This window comes from Parus major, chromosome Z (assembly GCF_001522545.3).
Source record: "Parus major isolate Abel chromosome Z, Parus_major1.1, whole genome shotgun sequence".
Lineage (NCBI taxonomy): Eukaryota > Metazoa > Chordata > Aves > Passeriformes > Paridae > Parus > Parus major.
This window is the reverse complement of record NC_031799.1, coordinates 62,490,997-62,512,593: the sequence shown is the minus strand read 5'-3', so window position 1 is coordinate 62,512,593 and position 21,597 is coordinate 62,490,997. Positions and strand designations below refer to the sequence as shown.

Here is a 21,597-nt window from a genome sequence, read left to right as displayed (position 1 = left end):
TTATATATTGCTGTGTGGAGAAGAAAGCTGTGACTACCTTGAGCTATGGCTGACTTGCTGCACCTCTAAACCTCATGCCTTCAGACTGATTTTATCTGGCCTACTCGAGCAATAAATCATCTCAAAGCATGGTGGTCCCATCCTTTGCTCTACATCATGACAGGTAGGCAAGACAACACATTAAAAAAAAAAAAAAAAAAAAAAAAAAATTCACAACATAATCCCCCCTCCAAACCAACTTAAAAGTGAAGCACTAAGGCTGTTCCTGCACGCTTTTGGAGTTTGGGACCTGATGTTGGATGCAAAAGGACTTGTAATCAACAACATATACCGCCTCTTCTGGGCCTGTTAAGGATTTTCCAGGATGAGTTTAAAGGATTGTGGAATTTCTTTTTTTTATTTTAAAGACATGAATCTTGTATACTCAGCAGGTATTCCCAATAAACAATGGCAATGGGATGCTATGACAAAAATATGGTGGTAAAGCAAACCTGGTAAATCCAAGGGAAACCCATTATAGAGTGCACAGAAAAAAAGGAGAAAGAAGGAAAGAAAGATTCATCAGTACAGGTAATAGTCAAGTAAACTTTTTTCTCAACAATCTTCTTGTGTTTAAAAGAAACCAATTATACTTCCAAGTCACTTGCAGAAAATTTTAATAATTTTCCAAATATACAGCTATTAGAATGACCCTAAATATCACTAATAATTAAGTTACAAAAGTTGGCAGGTAGCACAGCACAATGTCCTATAGAATAAACATAGGTAGTATTAACAATGCTCCCTATGGTCCAGGAATGTCAGAAAATAGCAAATGAAATTACAAACACAAAGGAGATTAAGGGGCACTTTTAGACACTTAGATCAAAGAAACTGAGACTAGACTAGACACATTCATTCATCAACCATAATGAATGTAGAACTTTAAATCTCAAAAATTATTAAAAACACATCAGGTGCAATTTCACATGGTTTCATCTACATTCCAATACAGTTCCCAGAGGATTAAAGTGTCTTTGTGCACTGTAGCTTCATTTAGTCACATGCAACACATTGTATTTGGAAGTTACTTTCTTTTTTAAAAAGTGGCCTATGAAATAACTACTTGAACCAATGTACATAATTCAAACTACAGTGTTTTGAAGTACCTTTGTTCTGACTTTGCTACTGAATGTCATGTAACGAGTTTAACTCCAAATCCACAAGGCCCATCTCCACTAAACAAGACCAGAGTAAAAGATATTTATTGAAATATGTTTTCTGCGGTACAACCCTTAGTTTGCTTATTTTTCCCTTTCAAACATATTTTCCCTTTGGAAGACAATTTTCTACTGCAGCTTCTGTTTACAGATTGCTGTGTACATGACAAACAGACACTATTTCACCCATGGCTATGGTGATGAATGCACTTCCCAGATAACATCATGTCTTAACCCAATGAATAAGCACAATATATATATTGTCTGTGGGACAACCAAAGATCTGCAGCCTTTGTATTTTACTTGTAGCCATTCTCTGTGCTACAGCATGGACCCAGTGTCCTGCTCAGGTCTCCTTAGGAACTCTCACTGCTCTCTGCTGTACTACCTCCTTAAATCCAAACCTCCACCTGAACTGCAGTGAGGGAAGGAAAACTCCACACAGTTCAGCTGTCACTCACCTTGCCTCCAGAACGTCCTCTTCAACTCATGAGTAAAGAACATGCACAAAGCCTATGGATCCAGTCTCCCATCAAATCATGCTGTCCACCAGCAGCCACTCCTGCTTCTTCAGGGGAGAGTGTATTCCCACAGTATTCGACACATTTTATGGTGTTTTTCAATAGTGTCACTTCATGAGGAGTTACAGGGCAAAAGCTTTTTAGGATATACAAATTTCCATCATGATGTCACCTGTGGCAAGGGCACTCAGGAGGAAATTGCATGTAGGGGAAAAAAAACCCTAAAGAAATTAGGAGAATGAACAACTAATCCTAAATTTAAACAGCAACTGTGGATGTGAGTCTTCACTCTTCCAGTGTCTTCCTACATTTGATTGTGTTTTGCATCATGAAGTGAGCAAGTCACTCCAATAATTTTAGGCTCATAATGTAAACACTCTTGCACATCTGATATGGCCAGGTGGCACCATTCCTTCACCACTGCTGCTGTTACAGCCGAGAAGGCCCATTTTAAACTCTGCACAATCCAGACTCAGATCAGGAGCTCAGTGCAGGTGAGAAGTTTTACTGAGGTTCTAGATTCATGACATGTTAACATTACTTACAATAGTACATGCACTGAAGTATTTTCATAACATACACACTCTTTTAATCAATTTAATGGAAATTAGTGATTTCCTAATCTACTTAGTACTCTTAAAAGTTCTCCATGAAATTGTGCAATTATGGAAAAGAATGCTCTGGTTATGCATTACAGTAGAAAAAAAATGAAACAGTCCAAGTTTCATCAGAATCACAACTACAAGTAAAGTCTCCAGTTCATAAAACAAATTGATTAAATTATTCCAATTATTTCAGAGTGGCATAATAACTTCCAATGCAATTTATGCAACAAATTTCACCCATATTCAAAAATAACATTTGTAAATGTTTTTCATAAAATTTATACATCTCAAGTTCTCCTTAGGTAAGCCTAAGCCCAGTTCTCACATCACCTAGGCAGAAAGGCTTCAGAAGCCTATATTCTCAGAGTCCATGAGTGAAAATATAGCATGAGTTCTGTTGGTTCTGCTAAACCCAACTCTTATTGCATAAAAATCATCAGTTTCCTCAACAGGCCTAGCACCCAGCTACACACTAGGCTGGGGCAGCACTGTTTTATGGGACATAAATATCTACAAGCCTTATAACCATTCCAGTAAAGATTTCCGTGTAATGGTTGCCTATCCTGCATACTTTGTCCAGAGAACAAAAGAGGCATTGCTGAGAGAGAGGGAGACCTATCATTGAGAGTACACATCAGTTCAGTGACCCATTGTCTCCCTCTTCATTTTCTAATTACATAGAAATGTAATTCTACATTTAATGATTCATTTATTGATTTTTGTAATGCTTAATGATTTCTGTAAATACATTTCCAACTGTAACTGAAAACAATTGGCTCAGACACAAGACACATCATGTCTAAAATATGAATATAAGGCCTCTGCAGGCTCAAACTCACAGCTGGAACTATGTCCAAACATCTCCATGGCAAGCTTTATTTGCACAATATCCAATGAAAAATACTGTTATTTCTTAAGCTACATTTTAAATTATCAGAAATACATTCATAATAACTACTGGTACAAAAACCATGATAAAATTTTTTTATTCAAAATATTCTGACAGGTTGACAATATTCCAGGTGTGTTACAAATACTGCCATAGCCAACAAAACAATCAATACTTAAAGAGCATTCAAACACTGAGGACATGTATCTTAAAGCAGAAACAGGTGAGTGCATGGTACTAAGTGCATACTAATCATTTTCCAATAACTGACTTGAAGAATATGCCTCGTTTTTCTGGTACAAAATGGATTAAAATCCAGAAGAGATGAATTACAGAGAACAAAAATGATGATGTTTAAATGGTTTTGCCCATATTTTCTTATAAAACCTTGTAACTTTATCATACAAGGCCACTACCAGTCTGGACTACTCTAGCATTGACTATTTACGGGATAGAACAACAAAATTATAACAGAGAAACCAGTGAAAAAGCAATCAAAACCACAAACTCTTTCTAAAATATGGCTTAAATTAAATCACAGAGAGTTGGGAATATATTAACTATAAGGTGCAAGAGAAATACCAGGTAGGAAAAAAGTCCCTCTCTTCCTGGTACTTCCCCTGTCAGACTTCACTGTATTTCCCATAAAATTTTCAACACACTGGAATTTTCACCCTTCCTGCAAGCCCCTTTTCCCATACTTCTGAAATATCATGTTACTAAAAGGTTGGTTTCAGTCTTGAAAGAATGTATTGGCCAATATGAGCTCTAAAGTTTAAACCATGTAATTCTATACACAGTAATACCCTGTTTCTCCCAATTAAATCAAGCTCTCAAATAGAGCTAAAAATTCAGCTTTATTAAAAAAATTATTATTTCAAGCGTATTTGCTTGAAAAATATGAATGTCTTTGTCATGTAGAAAACAGATGTCCAATGAACTTGTCAAGCTGTACACAGCTGAGTGCATAGTGAAGAACATCATACAGAGAGAGCAGCAAGGCCATAGGGTCACTAAGTCCACATGAAAAAGATGTATGTTTCCAATGACTAAATCCATTCTAAAACATTTTCGTCCTGGAAATGCTTTAAGCATTAAAATCTTGCTCTAGGGATGGCAAGACTCCTCCATTCCCACTTTTCATACAGCTCACTGTAATATGCATGGCAGCACAGCTACATACACAGCATACAGAAGAGATACACCAAAATTGCTTTGGACACATCATACTGATCATCTCAAGTATTCAACACAAAAGTTGAATTTTTCTTGTGAAAAGGAAGGAAATAGTACAGCTTTCAAATAACACAGCTTGTCTGTATGTCACTAAAGAAACCTGCAGTGTCTGCAGCCCCAGGATGGGAGAGCCACAGCTCCACTGGCACAAGTGGTGGCACACCTAGTGGCTCCAAGGCTAAATGATCTCACAGGAGGCTCTTCCACCTGTATTGCTTGCGGTTCCAGTCAGTGCTCCCCAGCAGTGGAAGCATCAAACACTGCAAAAATACAAGTTGATTACATCCAGAAGAGCTCTGTACACTCACCCAAAACACTTGTTTCCCCATTCTATTAGTTTGCTTTTTAAATCAATGTTGTTAGAGCAGGGCCATGAGAACAGAGTGAGACATTTTCCTTAATCACAGCATCAGACACTCACAGCAACAGACTGACAATCTCCTAAACCAAATTAGCTCCTGGAACATCTTGCATTTGCCTTCTTTCACTTGTTCTTAAGAACAAACAGTTTCTCTAGAAGTTGTGCAGTTCAAGCCTATTATGCTATTGTACTCCAGCATTTTCTTAGCACCTCAACACAAATTACATGATAGCTCATCTGTGGTGAACATCGGCTACAGACATCCACAAAGGGGGAAGGACTGAAAGAACAATATTGTCCCATGACATGGAAAAGCACTTTGGGATGCATTGGCTTCAGGTGAGACTGCTGACTCAGAACAGGATTTCTCTCCATGCAGAGTTACTCCAGTTATTCAAATACAGTAAACACAAGGGCAGTACTGCAGACATCAATCCTGCACCTTACGACTTTCAGTCTATTTTCTAAACACCTCTTAATGGAGATGCGGCTCAGTGTCAAGGTTAAATGGGCAAAAACATCATCTATGCTAAAGTTATTAGAGGAACTAACATAACCCTTGCTTCTGGTAGTTCTTGGACTTAAGTCAACCATATAAATTTCATTCTATTAATTTACTCATCCTGCTTTATCTCAAATATCTTCATCCTTTCACACTTCCTAATTAACAATCAGTATTTTTCCTGAGTGAAATTATAAAAAAGTTAAACCCTTCTACCAAAAGTACAAAGACAAATAAAATATAGAACAATACAAACCCAGTTATACAGCACTACAAGTGCAGAAATTCTTCATGTTGTTGCTCTTTATCATTGGCCCCCAATAAAAAACATAGCAAAGAATTCAGTTATCCAAAATATTTTGCAGTACTCTGATTAGATTCTTCAGACCATAAATATAGCCCTCATCCTTTGCGTTGCTAGGAAACACATGAGCAAAATCAATCATTCGAACTTCAACATTTGCACTTTCCTTGGTCTCTGCTGGCACGTGATAGAAAACTTTTTCCAGTTGGGGTAGAACATTTCCATTTAGGTGCTCCTGTGTAATGCATGGGCTGGTTTTCCACACATTGTCTTGCTCTGAGTTTTCAACTTTTAGAGAGAGCTGACTGTGGTGCCTCTTCGAGCATGCCTTTTTGTGAAGTGCATAAAATTCAGACAAGCTTTTACTTACAGAGGCTTCAATTTTTCCATTCTCTGTAGAATTTATTACATTAATATTATTATTATACTCCAATACATCTCCACCTGCTAACAGGCCTTTGGGCACCCTTCTCTTCTCTGACAAGGTGACATCACTCAACCGCACAGCTGTCGCTTGACATGAACCTTCATAGACAAACAGCAATGAGCTTGCATAGAAGTTGAGTTGTGTCTGGCCCTCAAACCACTCCAAAATCTTTTCAACCTTCTGAATGCTGGCAGCTACCACATCTTTTCTCAAGCAGTACCCACTGTGGAAAAACTTTGAGATGCCTGCAAGAAATACACACATACTTGGATTATTTTAATTTCTGAACGGAAAACAAATGATTTTTATTTTTGGGGGGATTAGTATGCTCTTATTTGAAGGAATAGACACCATTCAGGTAGTTTCTGCTCAGGCAATTACTAACTAAACTCAAAGTGAACCTAAGAACTCTAAGACCTTCAGTCACATCACCTGCTGTGTAATACTACAGCTTGGGATTGGGTTGTAAGTAAATGTACCAAGCACATAGTAAATGAACTTGGTTCCTGCTCCCAAGGTCAGTTTAACGAGTGTCTGGACAGTTTTGGGCAGGGACCCATTAAATTCTCCATGCATAAATAGGTTTAAGAAGCTTGTTACTATGAGTGTGTTCATGTGTACACCTTCTGTTCCTTGCTGGGGGACAGATGAGCAGGTGTCTAATAACTAGTTTGCAATAATTATCACCAAACAGCCCCATTTCTGTTCATTGTTAATGTAGAACAACATGTGGATTGGCTTCAACTGATAAAGTCCTTTGAACTGAAAAATGCTTTCATAGTAGTTTTCTAATAGAAATAATACAAAATACACTTAGATATTCACAGAAGACTACAGACAGAAAAAATAATTTATAATAAAAGCATGTAATACTTTTAAGTATTTCTATTTCATTATAGTTTCAAAGCTGCAAAGTTGAATTCTAGAATTCTCTATTAGTAGTAAAAGAGACACAAGGAGAAAATTCCTACAGTCTGCAGTGCTGTTACAGCCAACTACCCACTTAATTTCTGATTGACAGGCAGCTCAAATACTACAGGGAACAGGCAAAGAACTGTCTGACATGAGGACAAAATGGAGTTTTGAAACGGGAACACCCAGACCACTTTTCCAAACTGTTCTATAAATAAGTATTTAAATGAAAAAATCCAAGCCCACCAAGTTCTGACACTCCAATCCCCTTACTTACCATCCTTTACTGTTTCCTTGGTCAAGCTCCTTCCATAGTGCTGGTTTTGCGTCTCATAGCTGTCCGAAGACATGTGGTACACCTGAAAGAGGCAAGGAGGGGGCTCCCTATGTATTTTAAACCACCAGTATTTCTGCAGAGCAAGAGACACCTCACAGGCCACAAAACATTTAGCCCTCACAGTTTTTATGTTTCTTGCAGTGCCCAGCACTGTATTGCTCTCCCAAACTCTCCCTTCAGCCCTTGGGCTCCAAGCTACAGCTTTCCTGTGCTAGAAACATCCTGGTAGTGGCAAAAGGCAATGCACCCATTACAGGGAACTCTTTCAGAAGGCCCTGTAAATCACAATTGAGATGTGAAACTATCAGACCCTTATCTGTGTTACTGAGGATGTTGAATCAGTAAGACAACAAAGCAAAAATTTCAATGCAATTATTTTGAGTTCTAGAAACTATACAACTAAATAGCACAAGAGCAAAACAGTAACAATTACTGTATGCGACCACCAAGGCCCAGCTCCATAAGACCCATCTGCAATTGTCAGCACAAATAAGGCTGCACTAAATAAATGGCAACAAGTTTTTGCAAACAAGCAAACGCTGGTTCCAGCACCAACAGCAGTATTTCAGCTCTCATCTGAAAGGGAGGCAACTCACATGGGTACAGTTCTGTCCATATCAGGAATTGTACAAGCTTAAGAACTTAATTTGAAACTGCTTTACATATAGACATGTTTTCTCTCACACTGAAATATTTCCACAGCAGAAACGTGAAAGGCAGCAAGGCCTAAGTATAATTTGTCTATGAAAGTATAGACAATTTTTATTTGCAGAAATAACGGTGTTACCAAGCAGGCAGTTGTCTCTGGCAGGAATTTGGTGCTTGGCACTTGTTCAGACCACCCATCCCTGTGGCACCCACCCCATCCACAGCCCTGCCCTCCCTTTACTGCTGTAAACAGAGAGGCTCCCACTTAAAGAGAGTCAGGGCACACTACTGAGGTGCCTGCTCCTCATCTCTCCTCTGGGGCCTTATTCTTGATGAAGCCAACCAATGAAGTCCACAATACTGAAACAGCAGCAATAAAAATGAATGGTACAGAAGCATTAAATAAAGAAAATAGAATTCCCTGTTTTCATTACAGCCCATCACCCTGAAATGTCTCTCCCCCATCCAAACAACAATAAATCCAGTACGATTATACAGATCCCCACCTCCTGTTTTTCAAAGCAGCTGGGAAGAACAGTCTCAAATAACTTTTATTTTGACAAAAAGATAGAAGTAACTAAACCCAGTTCTCCAGGAACTTCAATTATAGTGCATAGAAACTGACTTTAAGTCACCAACCATGAACTGAAGGGGAAGTAAACAGTTCCCATTATTTTAAAAAAACAAAGAGCCGTAAGTCTAAATGTTTGATCTCGGTAGCAGAGAAACTTCAAACACTGTTACGATACTTGGAGAAACTGAGGCCTCCATGACTATGAAATGAAGAAGGCCATTGCAGAGATGAATTACTCTAAAATTGCATCTGACAACTGTGATTTTGGTTTCACAGGAACAGCAATTTTTCTCCACTTAGTTTTTGCTGGTTTTTTTTCCAAAGCACATGAAAGAAGTACAGCATATACCCAAAGATTACTTATGTAAACACTTCAGCTACAAAAGTATCCTTCAAAAACATACCAAAAGTTTCAAAACTTTTCAAAGAGCTACAAGTCAAAGGCAGTTAAATAAAGAATAATATTGCTTAGAAAGAGAATCAAAAGTCTGATGACTACAACTGAATTTTCACTAGCTGTGACTTCATTTTAATGATATTAAGTGCTCTCATGGAGCTGGCCCAGGAGCAGCTTTCTGCAGACATCAGCACTGCAGCAGTACCTGACCAAATCATCTTGTTTACCAGAACCATACCTCTTCCTGGAGGAGCTACAGTTTTTGTGACATGGGCACTAGCTCAAACATGCTGATTAAGATCTGCAAGCTCATTTTGCTTTCCAAAGAAACTCTGGAGCAGCACATCTGTGTGAAGACCCTGTGCTTCTGAACTGGGTTTCTCAAGAAGCTGCCCCACCTCTTACTACAATTTGAACCAAAAAAAACCTAATTTTAAAACCATTCCCCAAATGTCTTTCTATATAGCTTACAAACACCAAGCTGGATGGATGTTCATGCTGCATTAACAGCATATTTTTAACTATACAAACAGTCAGTGACAGAGCACCAAGTCCCAGACCCACAGCATGAGTGTAATTAATGTATGTGTTTAACTGCCTTGTGCACTCAGAAGGCACTCAGTCACCAAGAGGCTTGGTCACAGCCAGTGGCATTAAAGGACAACAGATCTGCATAATCACAAAAACCATCTCTTACCATCACCTTGAGACTCAGTGCAACTGCAGGAAGAGACTAGCTGAACATTCCTAGAAAGCCTCACTCAAATATAGATACATTACACCTCATTCTGAAAGCAAGGGAGCTGAAAGCCAAGTTGAAACAGAAACAATCTCTCACCAGCCCTTGCTCCATCCTCACCCATGCAAACACAGGGATGGCAGTGCTGGAGGAACAGGGGGCTAAAATCAACTTCCTATTTGACAGACCTTCTGCTCTACTGTGTTTTTGTTCACATGGTCACTACCAATCATCTGCTATTAACCCTTCCCAAAATGACATTTTGCCTTTGAACCAAGCTTTTTCTGTATCCCTCTTGTTGCAGCTGTCTGTATTAGCCCATTTCTGTCATAACAATGACAAGTAAGATCTGTAACCTTAATAGCAGCCAAGAAACCATTAGGCAGGAAAATCTCATTTCTTGTCTACCTGCCACAGCTTGTTATGTGTTTCCTCTGTATCCAGTGGCAGGTTTCCTGCTGAGTGGAAGATAAAGAAAACTTTCTATGAGCTACAAAACACTGCCCACAAGAACCCTCCTGCTTCATTAGTCATTTTTATATGTTCTTACTATGCAAAATCAGAGCTGTTCTTGTTGACAGTGCAAAGGCTTCTCCTTGTGCCTACAAGTAACTTCCACTCAGTTAGCTTCCTGTATGAATGGCTCTGGAATCCAGCAAGCTAACAGGTGCAGTTTACAATTAGGAGTAGTAGTGACTCTGTATGGGCAGCACATCAAAAAATCCAGACTATTAACTGTTGAGGGAAATGATCTTTAGATGTTATAAACCTGCACTTGGCTTTTGTCTCCCTGTGAGGTGTTCAGTCATTGCTGTTTGCATACCAAAACAGCTTTTGGTACATTTTTTTAAATACAGTTCCTTCTTTTTTGTACCCTTTTTTCAATTACAGTTCATCCATACGATATTCCTGGACTGATGGAAACCTTGAATTAAAATAAGAAGTTGGTCTAGCACAATCTTTAAAAAAGCACAACCCTTGCAAGGTCTCAGCAAAGATACAGAATTTGAAACTTTTAATCTTCAACTTTAGGATATTAAACCAAAGGCAAACAGATATCAAATGTTATGTAATGTTAATTATGGTACTTCAGTACTGTTGGGAGTCTGAGATACAGAGTGTGTGCCCTTGTTTCTGATACTTAAAGATCCAGAAAAACACTGAATTTCATATAACATGAAAATCACGAGCATATTTTCATGGTGATACATGAGAACAAATGTTGAAGTTATATAGAAAAAGCTAAAAGTGTGTGTAGATTAAAAAGTTTTCTTAAATCATTGGGTGAAAAAGAGAACAAGAGACAAGATGGAGGATTTAGGGTGGTCTCTTGTCCTTTCTTCTTCATGTTCTTCTCCTAGAGGTTTTTGGGTAGTAGCAAGTGATTGAACAGAAAATGCCACAATGCAGCACATAGGTGAAGGGTCATTGGATCATTAAGAAAAATATATACGTGTCTATTGTTAATTTGGTAAAAATAGGTATAAAGATAAAATAACTGCATACTTCGGGGCCATTTTGTGCATCAGACACGAAGCGCGCCACAAGACCTTGTTTGTACCATCAGAAGAAAGAAATGTACCAGATTATAAAGATATAACCTTGTGCAGCCAGCCTAGAAAGACCTGACAAGTTTTGTTATGACCTTTTAATAAACACGAGAAACAAGATTCTAATGAGCTCAGGAGTTTTCTTCAAATTATAAGAACTGAGATAAGCAGGACTCCCCACGAGGGAGGATCCGAAAAGAATTCAGTCCAAAGGAGGCTGAGAAATCCAGGAAGAAAAAGAAAAATACAGAAGAAATGCAACAGAATGAGAGAAACAGAAAAAGGATTTTTTAGAGAAAAGTTACAAGTACCAATGTCCATGGTAAGGCAGAAAAATGTATATACTGTTCAAATACTGTGGCAACTACCTGACTTCCAGAAAGTACAATTTGAATACATGTTCAAGCACTATCTGGGGGAGATACTACTGGCACAAATAAAAATCCCTATTCAGTAATTTGCAGAGTTCTTTCAAATCTGCAAAAAAATATCTGCTAATCCACATCACTTTCCCAAAGTGGGAAAAATAACCCCAATTGAGCAGGCCTGTAGAACACTACAGAGCACCTGGAGAGCGAGGACAGACTCGGCAACATGCACAGCATAGACCTGTGTGGCACTGGCATTCCCATGGTGCCTATAAAGCAGCTTCCTGTGCAGCTCCCAATGCCCATCCCTACTCCCCTGCACACCCCATACAAGGGGAGTGTGGGATCTGGTGTCCTAAGCAAGGACAAAGAGATTCAAGATACATGCTCTGATGCTGAGGTATCCAGACTTGACAGTGCTAAGCTTCCCACTCCTCAGATTTTTTTCTGTAAATACACCTACCAGTTGTCTACAGATAGGGGTGAGTGAATGTTAAGACATAACACAGAAGCTTCTGTTTACAATAAGGCACCTCCGCACTCCTGAGAGCATCTGAAGGTCAGTACCCAGCTGCTACCGAAGCTAGAGCCACAAGCTAAAAGCGGGAATAAGCAGGTGGCATCCCAACTCATCTAGGCACATCCAACACCAGTATCCATCCTCCAGCTCTGCACAGACCCTCCTAGTGCTAGGCCAAGACCCACACCCACCCACTTCTGCCTGTACCCCATGACTGTCCCAATATAAATACATGTTCCTTTCATGCTCAAGTAACCCAGGTTTCTCTACAGGCCCTTTATCCTGCCACAGTGGAAGATCTAAAAGAGTTTCAACAGGTCTTATTTTTTCTTTTTCAAAAAGAAAGCAAAGCAAGGATTTGATGAAAAAAATAATAAAGGGAGAATTTTTGTTTAAAAACATTCTCTTATTTGATATCTCTGCTTTATAGTAATGCTCTCACATTACCACTGCTGCTGAGAGCATGCCCAGTTATCCAAATCCATTTATCTAGACATGTCATTCCCTAATTTTTACCTTTTGAAACTTAATTTATTGTTGCTAGACGACAAGTGATGAAAGTACACACATCTCTGCTTGCTGCTGCCTTGAAAATTCAGCACAGGAAAGATGCATCCCTGCTCCTTCATTTCCAAGACTATACTTAGATATTACTCTGACCATTTTGCTTCCTTGTTCCTCTGGACTACTTTAAATGAGTGATATGACTAAGAGCACCTCCAAATGCTTTGACAGTCAATATAAAGTGTTAGTCAAGTCCTTACAAAAAAAAGTTGTAGAATGAAATTATGTTGAAATTTAACCAGTGAAAAAGCAGGCTATTAATCTCCTAAATAAAATAAACTACAACACTGCAATTAAATCATGAACCATCTTAAAAATAACTTAATACAGTAGTTTTAGACTCGCAGAACTTCCATGAAGCATCTCATTAGAATATTTTATGTAATAAAATACCACCTGCTCCAGCTTTGGAGATTTTTTTTTTCAGAGCTTTCATCTAGTTTCTTTGGGTTAGGGTTTTATTTATTTTTCATTTCATGTATGTTTTTGTTTGTTTTCTTTTAGGTTTTGTTTTGCTTTGTCTTCCTGTTTTCTTACACATGAAAGCTTGAATTAGACTTATAAATGTAAAAACTCCAGTTCTGGTAATTTTTTTAGTGTAGAAGAATCTGAACTAGATGCAAGATTTAATGCTGACTTCTCTTCTAAATCTTGTTACTAACTTGTGAAAACTACCACAATACTAAAAAGAGTTCACAAAAACCTCATAGAGTCAGCTACAGTCAATTTGAAAATATCCTGCAGAATCATGTGCTATAAATTAGAAAATTCACTTTTAAATTCATTGTGTTTGTACTCAATAGCACGCAAAATGCTCTGTATTTAACACTGCCTGTGCCACAAAGTGATTTCTTAATTGTTTTGTATGTCTCCTACAGAAACCAAATTACAATTTGTATTTTTGCTACTGCAACAGTACCTGTGACTTCCAACTTCTACATAAACTCTAACTACTTTCATAACAAACCATGTCCATTCTGATGGAATCCCAGAACAATCTGGTTTCAAAGGGACCTTAAAGACATCCCAGTTCCAATCCCCTGCCATGGGCAGGGCCATGTTTCACTAAATTAGGTGCTCCATGTCCCATCCAACCTGGCCTTGGACAATTCCAGGGATCCAGGGACATCTATTAAAGAAAGGAACTTCAAGGAACTTCTCTACTAAATACAGAATTGTTTTTAAACTATGTTATTAAAATAACTGTGCTTTCTAAGTGTATTTCCATATATCTATTCTGTCTATTCAGTGTGTTAAGCTAAATACAGGTCAAATGCCAGAACTGTGTACATAAATTAATGCTGGGCTAGACAGCAGAATCGTATTTTTAAGGACACACCATATGAACAGATGACTGCTTGCTTACCAATGCATAAGAAAAAGCTGCTTCAATAGCCTCTGGGGTAAAAAACCACTGTAAATAGATTTTGGGGTAAAACCCCCACCTATAACACTTTTTTCCTTGCATCTCTTCATGACAACTCCTAAGATGGGTGCTTTAGAAAAAGCGTAGCTACATTCTCTTTTTCCTGGCCTTCTCCTTCTTTGTCTTGTAAAAATTTACCACACAAACCCACCTCTGTGGCAAAAAAACACTGAATGGAGAGTTTAAAACCAAACCTCTGTACTTCCTTGTTACATCATGTTTTGTCCAGCAAACAGGAACAACCTTCATCCAACACATGAGCTGTTCTGGGCAGTACATATCCATGTAGGAGTGTTTCATATTATGGCCAGAATGTTGCAAAAATAAAGCAAGCAGACAGGCTGAAAATATCCCATAATGAAGAGGCAGAGAACACGCCTTGTGAATTCAGACTTTGCCAAGTGCTGTGTGAGGGCAGAAGCAACCTTTTAAATTCTCTTTGGAAAACAGCTTCCAACATGCAATTGGATGCCAAAGGCAAAAAATGCAAATCTCATCTAGTTAAACAATGGATGGAAAACTGCATTCCTTGGGACAATCATCATTATACATCCAGTCTGAATTAAGGGATTGAAAAAAATTCTGCAATAGGACAAAGACACACATAAGTGACAATGTTAGAAACAATAGTCACAAGCATACCATAGAAGCAATCATTCCTTCTGCACTGACATGAAACAAAGGACATGAAGTACACTGTTTTACAAGTAAGATAGGAAAGGTTACATAATGACATAAACTAAATCCAAAGTTATAATCTCTAACCTTCCTTTTCCATCCAAACTAGCTCTTTTTTGACTTAACTCCCACATTCTTGCTCATAGGCTTACATAATTACTACTCATGACCACTATAATTTCTATAATAGCTTACCTCAAGGCAGAGTTAAGGGCTGGGAGGCTGGGCAGTTCTGCACAAAACATTACAGAGATACTAGAATTATCTTGAACAATGATGCAATCTGGCTGCTGTTGCTATTGAACAGCAAAGGGGAAGGTTATCAAAGTCTCCAGCCATTTATGCATGTTGATGCAGAGCTTGAGGAGCCCTGGCTATGTGTGTGAAAAGAAAAACAAAAATCTCACATCAAAAGGAAAATTATTTATTTATATCACTGCAGAAAATTTTTGAATTCCATCAGGAGCTCAGTAATATCAATGTATTTCTCTTACTGAGCCACAAATGTTCTGTACAGTTTTTCTTTACATTGAAGTTTTAAAGTAGCCAATATACACATATTGACTCAGTATTTTTAAGAGTGCTAAGAGTTAATAGGGATGACTGCATGCCCAACTAACCTTCCCCTGACAGCCATTCCTTGAGTCTGAAAATATCAAAGGAAGTTTCCTTTTGATGGAAAGCTTTTTAAAACATAAAACATAAGCAGCTGTTCACAACTATATGCATCACCTCTGCAGAACATCGGCAGCTGTTCATGGTTATATGCATGACCTCTGAGAGCTTACTTATTCTTCCCTAAATAGAAAACTTATGTAAAATTATTTTCATTTAAAAACAGAGCATCAAGATGAAAAATGTGGAGGATACAGCTCATTGTTAAATTATTATAAAAACTGGTTCGGTATGTAAATCTCTGATATAAGCCTGCAAGAAAACACAAAAATCCTCTTCACAATCTTAAATATCTGTTGCGGTTGTGAAGAATTAATTGCAACTATACTCAAGTTTTAAACACCCAGCCACTCTCTTGTACACATATACAGTACCCAGCTTGCAAATAGCTTGCCCTAATGAACTCAGCCAAGTTAATTGTTTTGAAGCAGAGCAGTGCTTTGGAACAGATTTCACATGACAGCTAATACCAGCACTACCAAGACATTAACACTGTATTTATGTAAAACTCAAGAGGAATGTTCTTTGCTAGGAAAACCAGTTGCTGTAAATGGTGTGGGACAAGAGGCCTGAGCATAAACTGAAAGTGAAGACAAAACAAGTTCTTACCCTCATTCCAAGAACCAAAAAGCCGATCTCTTCCATCAGGGGGTACTTGCTGACCTGCTGCTGTATCTTCTCTGCTGAAGCATATGGATCATAACTTTTCTTACCTATTTTTACATCCATTATGCATGGCTTATTAAACTTACGGGTCACATCTTCCAGTTTTAGATATATATCTGTCAAAAAACCAAGACTTTTGTTAACAGCGGGTCAAAGTAAAATAATTACATAGCTTCTGCTGAATACCTGTGGAGGAATGGGAATAGTTTAAAACTTAACATAACATGAATTCTTTAAGAGTCAAATTTGTCTCTGAATACAGACTAAATCATGATCACTGACACCCACAAATTCTATTGCTATGAAAATCTAAATGCTTTATTGTTTAGAAAATTGTATACAATTAACATGTTAACCTAGCATTCAAATTACTGCCCAGATAAAATCCATGAGTAGCTTTTACTAAGTCATTACCATATCACAAAGAGTATTACTAACCACATTCCAGTACAGGTTTTGCAGCTGTGTGGCGGGTTTTGTAATTCAGATGGTCTCTTGTGTCATTTTAAAAATGAAGCGAGCATTCCAGTCCTAGCCTTCAGGGGCTGAAGTGCATATCATTTTGTTTCTTTTTATCCCACTCCCATCTGCACTCATTTCTCACAGCACATCTTTTGGAGGAAACACTCTTGGAATCCCAGGCTGCCTTTCATCCACTTCTAACAGTCACTTTGGCAGGGTGGCTGGACAAAGGAAACCCCAGAAGTACTTAGAATGCCTGAAGATTTAAAGGAGTATCTAAAACCTGATGAAATTTATCATTACCAGCATGACCCTCACACTGACTATGAGAACACAACAAGGAAATGGACTTCCATTAATACACACGCCCTCTCCCAGACAGCTCTGCTTGGGAGACAGCTGCACACACCTCCAGGCCTTGCTAGGACGCAGCATAACCAAGGCAACACACAGCATCAACACTGGTCTCATTCTTCATATGTGGTTTGTAAATCCACCTGTCGCCAGGCACAAACTTCAAGTCTGCTTTTCTTTCCAGTACAGCCTTTTCCATAAATGATTTCCTTGGGTTTAATACAGTCTGAATACAAAAAAACCATTGTATTATACCCTATTCCTGCAGCATGATCTAAAATGGGATTGTGAGAGAAAGCAAAACTAGATCAAGTTTTAAAAGAGGCACAAAGTACCTTGTTTGAAAGCGGTACAGACAGGTAACAAAACCAGTCTGAGTCAAAATAAGGTGAACAAGTGTTACAGTAAACAGCACTGCCAGCAGACTCCAACTACTCACAGACTCTGGCTGCAGGCCCTAGCAGACTCTAACTGCAGGCGCCAACTCCCAGCAGACTCCAACTCACAGCAGGGCCAGCAAAAACAAAACAAAACCAATCAACAAGCTAACCCACCCTTTTTTAACACCCATNTAACTGCAGGCGCCAACTCCCAGCAGACTCCAACCCCCCCCCCCCCCAGCAAAAAAAAAAAAAAAACTCTCAACAAGCTAACCCACCCTTTTTTAACACCCATCCTCACTGGACATAGGTGTAACCCATTAAGGCAAGGCTATTCCTCCTCTTTGGTAATTATACAGCTGCAACTCATCAGGGGCAAAGTTACTTGCAATCCATTCTCCTACAAAAAAGCAATATTTCATATATATTTAATAAGTAGAAACATTTTCTTAAGGAAAAGAAATGAAAGGGACTTTACTACTTTAAGTCCTACTGAGAGCTTCAGTTTTTACACCATCAAGATCTAATGTCCTACTTTCTCACACAGTATGTATGTATTAATTTAAACAGGTTTGATTTAATCCCTAGATGCCTGTTTTCTGTATAAATAGAACTAGGAATTTTGTTCATGTAGACATTTTCAGAAAAACATGTCAAACCAATATACTAATTTAAAAACAAACAAAACTACTCTTCTACTAATTCACTTCACCAGCTTTCAGTATCCTGTGGGCTACAGGATCAATCTAGCTACAGCAAAAAGAGTTTTATTATAGACTAGCTCACCCACTAATTGCGACTGCAGGAATACATCCAAGCTGAAATAACTCGTAGTTGACTTTGAGGAGTCCTAGGCAGCCAACATACTCCATATTTGCTCACTGAATATCCTGAAAGGAGAAGCAGGACAAATATTCCCCCTACCAGGCAACATATTCTGTATCACCTGAACTGCAGGTGCTACTTTCACTCTTCAAAGCTGTTATACAGAGGTCTAATTCAGTCAGATACTAGCAGAGCTTTTGCAGGACTTTGACAAACCACTACCAGTACCTGGGGAGTCCATAAAATCTGTTAGACATCTCTTATTAAAAAAAAAAATCTAAGTGTCATCTTTCTGACTCTTTTTGCATATTACAGAAATCACTGCAATCAACAGATTTGTGTCATCAGTCTAAAACAATGCAGAAAATAACTAAATAAAGTTCAAGGTTTTCAGTACATAGCTCTCAAAAGCAAAGAGCCACAGGTTTAAATGGGAGGTGAAGAAAGACAGTAAATGCAAAAAAATTTTAGAAAAGTGCTGCAGTCCTTCACCACCCATTCCAAAATACTTTGGAGCATGTTGCAAGCACTCCAGAATCAAACTATTCGAAATAAAAAAATTATACAAATTGCTTAGATGCAATGTTCTCATCAGCCCTAAAATAAAACCATACAGAAAATAGTACCCACGGGTATCTGCTGTCCTCTACTTCAATGGTCTATTTCCCCCTTTTTATCCATACATTCAGCACCTCCCAAATACTTAAAAGTTCTAAATATCTGTCACTTTGTTCTCCATCCTTTTCAGATTTCTTAGACTACCTTACCAACCTCCTAAAAATGTAACAGTAACTATTTTTTTAAAATTAGGCATTAAATTACCTTTGTAGATAACACCAACCCTGAGAAACACTAATTATTTGGCAGAGCCTGTAAATTATCCAGAGATGTCTCATCTCTCTCCCACTTTTTGGAATTAAATATTTCTTGTTAGTTAACCACTAGTTCAGAACCGGGCCTGTTATATCTGTTAACACACCCCTCTGCTCTCACAAAGCTGTCTGGCCTTGTTGGCAGAGCAATGCCACCCAGATAAAGCACCATACTAAGTTACTTTTTCTCATTATTGCTTCAAACAAGTGGATCAATTGTTTACACCCCATTTTTCCTGTCACTGTTTGGTGCCTATTTGCACTGTAGCCAATAGTCTAATGAAACAGCTTCACAATATTGGTACATATGTAACTTTCACTTCCAGCAGTTTCCCCTATCATACCTCCAAGCACTGAGACTAAGGCAAACAAAGTTAAGCCTCAAATATCAACTGCTCTCCATTTTCAATTCAGCTACTGCAAGTCTCTGAAGCTCTGACCGTAAGTGTCCTTCGCAAGGGCTTCAGTGAGTCTGCACCTCAGCCCAGGAAACTAGAGCACTCTCCTCCCTTCTCCTTGCTTGATTAAACAAAACCTGCAGATTTTTCAAGCAATTTAGACTTTCTACATTATTATGTAGTGCCCTGCTAACACAGTTTGCTTCACGAAATGTTGCATCTGCCATCTAAAACTAGATTACATTAAAAACCCCCACAGAGAGAGGTATTCATAAAGATTTTTATATTAAAACTTGCATTGCTAGATAGTCTTGACCATACATTTCAAGGATTTAAATAAATCATTCATCAGATTTGCCCTGCCCTTTTCTATTTACCAGTGGCAGGAAGGTGTGACTTAACATATTTTTACAGTCCAAAAGAAGATAAACCAAAAGACCACCAAAATTCAGCAAGTATCCATGGCATGAACCACTGCAGACTTCAGCACAGACATGCCAGTGCATTCAGTCCTCAGTGGAGACAGAAGAGACAAAAATCACTTAAGGCATCTGATTTCTTTTTATAACTTAGGAGACATCTCTCAAAACATAGGAATAAGCAGGGAAGAGCCTCAATTGCCTGCAGCAACAAAGGAAGAAAAGAAAGTTTTGAAGTTGGGTTATATGTGTCCTGCTCTCAGGTAACAAAATTAGGTAACACTATGAAAAGAGCAGCAATGAAGTTACTTAAAAAAAACCAAAAAACACAGGCAATAACTAGGCAGTCACACTCAGAAAATTCAGTAGCAGATGGCTCCTATAACTTTGCAACAACTTTTCCACTGCTTTGTGAATAAACTCCAAATATCCACAATGCCAGTGAAGCTAAATTTCAAATCCAACCCATTTTAGATGAGCTTAGGAAAACAGCATCCCACCTCTACCTCCATTTCCCCTGCAGTACCACTGGGTATCTGATTTCAGCAGAACAGGAATTATTTTACAAATTGTATTGATACTAGGAGTCCACCCTTTCTATCACATTTCCTATATTCTCATTTACACTTCGTACATTTCGCCTCTTTTAGCTAGCAATTTCATCCATTTACCTATATTTTCAGTATAGAATGCTGATGCTTCCCCCTAAATATTTCCCTAAGGCAAAAAATTATGTTCTTCACCTTACAAACTGAAGCTCCTGCTTACCTGAAACTCAGAGACTGTCACAAATCAAGTTGAGAGTAGAGTACGCTTGTTTTTTTGGTTTTTTTAGAAGTCACCTATGACCAATTTAGTAACAATAGGAAATTACTGGGTTCACTACTACTGGGTTGTACAGAGCTGTGATCCCAGAGCCTGCAGAGCAGTGATTGCCAAGGGAAAGGTCAGGTTTCCAGTGTCAAGACTGCAGCAAACATACAAATATATCTTCAATCTACATTTAAGAACAAAATACATATACACTCTGCTAAGCTACATCATCTCCAGTGACTTTGATTTCTATCAAGACTACAAAGCTCATTAATGCTATAGATATAGAATACTATAGATAACAGAATTGGCAGTGCAGTGTTTTGGTTGAATGGTCACCACAGCTTTCTGTGAAGAGGGCACATGACAGTGTACAGCCTTTACAAGAAGCAAAGCAAACAAAATCAAATATTTCTCCTCCTTTAAACAGTTATTCCTACTGCCTATGTCTGAATGACTGGTGGCGAACTTCCAAAATCCAGCTCCATGGTGCACAGGGCTTTTGAATCCTCAAAGCAAAATGAGCAATGTGTTGAATTACTGTCTCTTGGTTAGACCACATATTTTCACATATTAAGATCATGCTGCAAATAGAAAAAACATATTTGCAATTAAGAGGGAATATTAAGTCAACTCCAAGACACATTAAATTATGAGGAAAGGAAAAAGATAGCTCTTGTAGAGCTATTTGAGGTAGTGCAAACAGGAAACCATGAAGGTAAATCTGAGCTAAGAAACTGTTGGTACTACCACAATCTTCCTTTCATTTTCTCCTGTCGATGTAACACCATGTCTTTGGATACTGTCTTACTACTACTTTGGAAAACAAGTCTATCAAGTGACAACATAAGCAGAAGAAAACAGATATTTTCTAAAGGAGCATGGCATTTAGTTTGGTGCCCACATATTCAAATAGACTCCATGGTATCCCTTTGTTTCTGTGTGTTCCAGAAGCTCCATGTCCCTAGTGTGAAAT

At 38.3% G+C, this 21,597-nt stretch overlaps 1 protein-coding gene across 4 annotated transcripts in view; it reads right to left on the bottom strand.

Annotated features, from left to right (window-relative positions):
* Positions 1-639: 639 nt before the first annotated feature.
* The window catches only part of IPMK (inositol polyphosphate multikinase), a 63,864-nt gene continuing 42,906 nt past the window's right edge, over positions 640-21,597 (bottom strand). For 3 of the 4 annotated variants that reach the window (XM_015652296.3, XM_015652295.3, XM_015652297.3), the window contains 3 exons: positions 16,042-16,214; positions 7,234-7,315; positions 640-6,289 (listed from right to left, as the gene is read on the bottom strand). In XM_015652296.3, the coding sequence (XP_015507782.1) occupies positions 5,655-6,289; positions 7,234-7,315; positions 16,042-16,214 (890 nt within the window). In that variant the 3' untranslated portion in view covers positions 640-5,654. The remainder of the gene's footprint in view (positions 6,290-7,233; positions 7,316-16,041; positions 16,215-21,597) is intronic. The other variant, XR_001525296.3, reaches the window with a different exon arrangement.